Source organism: Filicampus tigris, chromosome 3, assembly GCF_054856515.1.
Source record: "Filicampus tigris isolate MCC_2025a chromosome 3, RoL_Ftig_1.0, whole genome shotgun sequence".
NCBI classification, from domain to species: domain Eukaryota; kingdom Metazoa; phylum Chordata; class Actinopteri; order Syngnathiformes; family Syngnathidae; genus Filicampus; species Filicampus tigris.
In genome coordinates, this window is record NC_141219.1 from 28,189,788 (window position 1) to 28,196,941 (window position 7,154).

Consider the following 7,154-nt stretch of genomic DNA (forward strand, 5'->3'; position numbering starts at 1 on the left):
ATAAATCCAAGAAGAGTTTCTAAAAAACTGTTTAATGCTACTTGATACCTTTAGTATGTTAAAAACAAACATCGCTCACGCCTCACAGACAACTGCTTCCAATTAAGGTCTTCTGCCATCACCGAGGTCCAGGATAAAAATCACATTAACTAGGTAAAATAAATATTTTGATTGTCTATTAGTTTGCAAAATATATATTGTATATTATTAAGTGAAAATGTGAAATAAAAATAAATTATGTACATAGAGGTTGACAGTTGACTGCACGGTCTACATGCAATAAAACGATGATGGATCACAGAAGCAGGTGGCATTTTTGTTAACAGCAGCTGGATAATTTAGGTTTGGCTTTAATTTCATGAATATACGATGACTCGAACAGACATTGACTTATTTATTTCAAAGTAAGCTTTTATCAAGCAGCTTTTTTCAAAGTTCAACATGTTTTCTTACATGCAGAAATAAAATCATGTGTTCTCCGTATGAAGCCGCTCATGATTTCATAAAAGCAACAAACTATATATATTTTTTTATATACATACAGGTAAAAAAATAAACAAACAAAAAGCAATATATGTGTTGTTATCCTAATTTTAAATGTCAAAACGGTTTTGTGGCTCTCGGTGTCTTTTTTTTTTTTTCCTGAGAAGACCAAAATAGCTCTTTGAGTATCTAAAGAGTTGATATGCAGTGGTGGACAGTAACAAAAGTATTTTTTAGGTATGTGTTTACTTGAGTAGGCAATTTATTTTTATGATGTCTTTTTTACTTACTCTCTACATTTTAAAACAGATACTTTCTACTCCTAACTTTGTCACCATAGGTTTATTATCATTTCAACCTCCAGGGATGACGATACTACGTAAAAAAAAAAGATGTAAGTATTAAGAGGTAAAGTTAACGGCGGTTGCAAACCACAGCATCATTGATGACTGTAACTGATTCGGAGAAGCAAGATAATACCCAAGAATTGCCTTTTTTATATTCAATTTCAATTCAAACATTATTATCAGACTCAGGTCCATAAAACAACACACAGGAGTTTACATAAAAGACAATAAAAAAAACACAAAAAAATCGAAAATAGATACATGATTCAGCCCACAGTAAATGTACACAGACATTTCAGCCAGTTGACCCTTAGTCTGGATGTGTATCGCGAACTGCTCACACTGGGGCCTGAGAGGGCCACTATAATGCTGTTCACAGATGCATCCAGTCTTTGCATGAATTTAAACATTAAATGTCTTAAAAGTGTGTCATCATCTTCCAAACCGCTTATCCTATACAGGGTCGCAGGGAGGTGCTGGAGCCTATCCCAGCCGTCAACAGGCGAAGGCAGACTACACCCCAAACTGGTCACCAGCCAGTCGCAGGGTACACACAGACACCGTCACTGAGCGGGAATCGACCCCACACTGCCCGCACACAACTCAGGCGTGTGTACCACTACACTATCAGTGACGTCTTAAAAGTGCTTTAAAGGTATTCACTATATTATAACTATACAACAACTATAATTGTTTCACATTGTTGGTTACAGCATTAATAATTATTGGTGAAGGCGTGCAAACCAAATACCCATGCGTCTTAAAATAAGACATATATTTCAAATCTGATAAAACACTTCAAATGGGGTCTGGGTTTTTCCCCCTCATTGTGCCCATTAGGTTGTTAAAGCTTTTTTTTTTTTTTTTTTTTTTTAAATCAGTTCACAATGTTAGTAACATTGTGTTAGCAACACGTTGTTTTGATACCAAAAAAGTCGATCCAATGCTACAATAGCTCTAGGTTGAACAACAACAACAAAAAACAAGGTTGCAATCAAAAATGTTCACTTTAAAATTGTATAATCAATCATGCAAGTTGTACACACCTTAAATAAAAAATAATGACAATAACACTAGTGCAAATGCATATTGAGCATATAAGTGCTGTATGACTTAGTTCTTAAAATAAAAGAAAATCAATCATCAAAATCAGTCCTCAGCTGTGACACTGCAGGACAAGAGTTAAATCAAGAAAGCACGGGAAGAACATGAAAACGTCATAGAGGAAGTCCAGAGCCAACTGTGAGGGAGATGTACTTACCACTATCCACCTCAACGCAAGACTTTCATTTAATTACTTCGTACAAATGAAAAACAAATCATCTAAAATTAAATAAAGAAACAAACGAAAAAATAAATAAATAAATAAATTAATAAATAAATAAAATCCTGGTACAAGCGACGGTATAACATTTTAAGTCTTTTCGTGGGGACGAAAATGGCAACATTAGTCAGGAAATGACCCTTACATAAGTAACATTTCCCCCCTACCATTTATATGTGCAGTGAGTGCGGTTCATGGCAACTTATGGAACTGGTTCGTGACTGCGTGTGCTGTGTCCAAGCTAGTGTCGGTTCGGTTTGATTGGTTGAAACACTGTCCCCTAGTGTTGCGCTGCAAAAGCTACATTTGTGATTTGTTTCCAGTTCCTCGTCGTCTTTGTTAGCTTGTTCCTGTGACAAAACCTTCTGGGTTATCCCCCCCGTGATTGTTTTAGTCCCCCGTGATGGAGCGGCTGCAGTGGTAGCTGAGCTCACTGCGTGGTTTCCGGTGTTCGTCCGTCTGCAGGAGGATGGCGTCGAGTTTCTACCGCATCCCCTCTGCCGCCGGTCCTCCGACCTCCACTTACGCCGAATATTGTCGGCCCCGGACAGAAGACAGCCGTGAGAAACATCACTAAGCGACGCGGGTACGTTTTGGTGAATGAGTGTTTGCAGAATGTGACCTTTGAAGATGTGAGAACCTCGGTCTGCAAGAGGCGAGTTTCCCCCCGCCGATCGGCGGAGGCCTACTTTTCTTTAGATTCGGGGTCAGTTCTCCATGGAGGCTCCCATCTAACGTTGGACCAGTCAGTCTTATGGTGGCCTTTCATAAAACGCGTTATCGGGCAAAGCGGCGGTAGCTTTTCAGCGTCGCTTCCGTCGCTCCTTTGCCATGTCCTAAAGGACTATGAATTGTTACGAAACAGTGTTTAGTGAGCAGAGGAACGAAAGCGGCAGTTATTTGAGGATAGCAATGGCATAGGAGGTCCACTTGTGTAGTAACGTTAAGGGTGCATATTAGCGGTTAGCTGTTAGCTGCCGCAGCTACTAGCTACAGCTATGGCTTCAAAATAGTGAAATTTCGATTCCTAATCGTTACCACTTTTGCATGGGCCACAAGGTTGCTAGTGAATGTAGCTGTGTGAAACGAAGCGCTCATAAGTTACGCGTTCGGCGAACTCTTCAATATATTTTGGTGCATGAAGATTTAATTCAGGAAATAGACTGAGCCCGGCTTGGTCAGAAACGCTTTTATTTGATGGCAGCATTTTAGGGACATTCTTGAAATCTATCCAGCCAAGAGTTGGCATCCTTTCATTTTCCTTTTTTCACAATGGTATACTATTACTGTGTTGCGTTTCCCAAAAGAGTATTTTGTCAACCATAACGTTAATTTTTACATGTTGTCTCTAGAAAACCTGGCTGAAAGTCCCTGCCACTTTCTGATGTTTAGGTGCTTTACTTTTCCCTGACCCAAATTGTATCGTTAATCAGGCATTCACAGCCGATAAGCCTACTTATGTGCAATGTAATGATTATGGACAGTTAATGAACATGCATCACACATCCTAATTCTCTGATTGTTTTGTGTCCCTCCAGGTGTTCATGTTTATCTCTAAGAACGTGTGTACCTACAGAGCGCGCATCACCCTGATTACTGTCATAAAGTGCATCAATCTACTTTGTGTGTCATTTAAAAACTCACCTCCTGAGCTGTGAATATTAAAGTGGAAGAATGACGGAGGCGTGGCAGCAGCAGCAGCAACAGCAGCAGCAGCACACGGTGGCTCCACCTTCTGTAGTGCACACACTTCCCCAGACAACAGACACTCTGGCCTGCACCGTGTACGGCGTTGTCCTGCAACCAGATTCCTCTCTGCAGCAGCAGCTAGGCCAGCAGCATGTTGTGCAAGCTCAACAAGCCTCCATGCAGCTCGGGGGTGAAAGAGTGCATAAGTGTGGCGCCTGCGGACACGACATATCTCACCTGGCCAATCCCCACGAGCACCAGTGCATGGTGACTCAAGACAGGTCTTTCCAGTGTACGCAGTGCATGAAGATCTTCAGCCAAGCCACGGACCTGCTGGAGCATCAGTGTGTGCAAGTGGAACAGAAGCCTTTTGTTTGTGGCGTGTGTAAGATGGGCTTCTCGTTGCTCACTTCCCTGGCCCAGCATCACAACTCCCACGGCAACGGAAACAACCCAATGAAGTGCTCCATTTGCGAGAAAACGTACCGTCCCGGATCGGGAAACGTCACTCCCACTTCGTCGGCGGCCAATCCTCAGCAGCCCTCCACCGGAGAGACATCTGGCGGCGGTGCGGCAATCAGTGCCCAATCCCCGCCCACTTTTGAGGCCTCTGCGCCAGATAGGCCGTACAAGTGCTCTGTGTGCCATAAGTCCTTCCGGCATTTGTCCGAGCTGACCCGCCACGAAAGGGTCCACACAGGTGAGAAGCCGTACAAATGTGACACATGCGATAAAAGCTTCAGCCAGTCTTCACATTTGGCTCACCACCAGCGCACACACAGCTCCGAGCGGCCATACAAGTGCGCTGTGTGCGAGAAGAGCTTTAAGCACCGTTCCCACCTGGTGCGCCACATGTACGCCCATTCAGGCGAGCACCTTTTCAAGTGCAACTTGTGCGAAATGCACTTTAAGGAGTCCTCGGAGCTCCTGCACCATCAATGCCAGCCAGAAGGAGAAAGGCCTTTCCGATGCGGCTCGTGCGGAAAGAGCTTCAAGCGACCGTCGGACCTGCGGCAGCATGAACGCACGCATTCGGAGGAGCGGCCGTTCCAGTGCGAGGAGTGCCAGATGAGCTTCAAGCAGCAGTACGCTCTCGTACGCCACCGCCGCACTCACAAGAATCCGGCCGACCGCCCTTTCAAGTGTAATCTCTGTGATAAAGGCTTCCTTCAGCCTTCCCACCTGCTTTACCATCAGCAGGTGCACGGTATGGAAAGCTTGTTTAAGTGCGCATCTTGCCAGAAGTCTTTTAGTCAATCCGGAGAACTGCTGAGGCACAAATGTGGAGGCGAAGTAGAGAAGCCCTACAAGTGCGACGTGTGCGGCAAGGGTTACAAAAAGAACTCCACGCTGCAGCGCCACCAAAACACTCACTGCACAGAGAAGCCGCTGAAATGCTCTCTGTGTGACAAGCGCTTTGTGTCATCCTCAGAGTTTGTCCAGCACCGCTGCGACCCGACCCGCGAGAAACCGCTGAAATGTCCCGACTGTGAGAAACGCTTCAGGTACTCGTCCGAGCTACAGCGCCACCGCCGCGTCCACACTGGGGAGAAACCTTTCAAGTGCGCCAGCTGCGACAAGAGCTTCAAGCAACGCGAGCACCTGGCCAAGCATCAGAGCGTGCACTCGCGGGAGACGCAGTTTAAATGCGTGTGGTGCGGCGAGCGTTTCGTCGACCTCGCCGCTCTGCAGGAACATACGGTCCAGCACACGGCCGAAGGGGAGAGTTTCCCCGAAGCGCCCTGTATTCCGTGACCGCCGTGACACGGCGACCTTGGACAGCAAACGGAGCAACACGTCGTAGCCTCCAACGTTCACATTTGTTGCTTCTCACACGCGCCCATTCACGGAGAGTCCTGATTTGTAGTACAATGTCCTTTGTGTTAAGACTCAATTACCCTTCCTTGAGTAAAAAAGGTGAAACTCAGGATCAGGAATTCTTCAGTAAGTTAAGGTAAAGAGCAAAAAAGGGGGTTTGATGTAAAAAAAAAAAAAAGGTGGCGAGATCAGTACTGTGCGGGACTTTTTTCCTTTCTGATGTTGCATGTGATGTGATTGAATCTGTTTTTTTTAATTGTTTACTGTTGTGGATCGCAAGACAGCTGTCCTTTGTGTGCTCACGTATTTTGCTCCTGACGTCCATGTGCCTTTTTTTTTTTTTTTTTTTTTTTTAACTGACCTTGTTTTATTGAGTTAATGTCCAGTAATAGCCGACTCCCTCCCATCCATGCACAGTCTCAGCTCTGTGCAGCAGTGTATGTTCACATACTAGACCTTAGATAGTATCGTCTGTGCATGAATATTTATCACACTTGATATCACTATTGTATTATAGGTTTGTTTTATTTAGAAAAACACAAGAGGGGAAAAAACAAGTGGATTTGTGAAAACTGTATAGCCGATGTCCTATAAAAAGTGTTGTTGCATCTTTGTATTCAAACATGACATTTGGTAACTAACGCATACCTATCATGTCATGAGAACACTTGACGTGCAGTAGAAATGCACAATGTAATATTTATAACTACTGATACCATTGCATAGTTACCCTGTTATTATAGATTGTGTGTATGCACTCATGTAAACATTGAAAATGTGTAGTGATTCTGTTAGATTTGATTTTTACTGTTGATAAGCTTACTGATATTTTGCAAAAACTTAAGTTTCCATTTGAATTCTGACATTTAATCTAATCAGATATCATAATGTTCACTTGTATGAAATTAGCTAATTACTGTGTGATAGATGAAAATTAAGTCATGGGGCTTGTTAAATCCCACGATTCCTCATCTATACTTGAGTACTTGACTCCACACACCCTCAAGCTGCAGCATATGTTTGTTCTGGGGATAAAGTGGGAAAATGTATGAGTTAGTTTACAGTGTGATATTTCTATTGTAAGTCAAACTTTTTGCAGTATATTTAAGGAATGATTTCATGAACATCGCTGTCATGGACACAGGGACTGGCAGAGAGGGTGATGACTTCACACTTGAATTCGGCATAAACTCTCAAAAGATATCATTTAGACTCCTGTTCATACTGTACACAGACAAGAAAAATAAACCACATTGAGGAATATCAAACTGTATGGATTTCCTGAATGATGATAGGCTTTTTTTTTTTTTTTTTTTTTTCAATCATATATCATGTAGGGCACATACTGTTGTGGCATGTGGTTTTACATACAATGAGTACGGTAGTTTGTAAATCCAGAGGCAGATCTTGCTACAAATAAAGTTGACCATGCACAGTTAATGTAAGTCACACAACTTGCAGGCAAATTATGTCATACTAAATAATGTCTCAAT

The 7,154-nt window shown here is 43.0% G+C and overlaps 1 protein-coding gene across 2 annotated transcripts; it reads left to right on the forward strand.

Annotated features, from left to right (window-relative positions):
• The first annotated feature begins 2,085 nt into the window (after positions 1 to 2,085).
• Positions 2,086 to 7,115, forward strand: znf319a (zinc finger protein 319a). 2 transcript variants are annotated; one of them, XM_086026662.1, is made up of 3 exons: positions 2,086 to 2,740; positions 3,693 to 5,050; positions 5,276 to 7,115. In XM_086026662.1, exons 2-3 carry the CDS (start codon positions 3,829 to 3,831, stop codon positions 5,596 to 5,598), a joined length of 1,545 nt encoding a protein of 514 aa, XP_085882788.1. In that variant the 5' UTR covers positions 2,086 to 2,740; positions 3,693 to 3,828; the 3' UTR covers positions 5,599 to 7,115. The 2 variants fall into 2 exon arrangements, with proteins under 2 accessions (XP_085882788.1, XP_085882787.1); XM_086026661.1 differs by having other exon boundaries at positions 2,088 to 2,740; positions 3,693 to 7,115.
• The last annotated feature ends 39 nt before the right edge of the window (positions 7,116 to 7,154 follow it).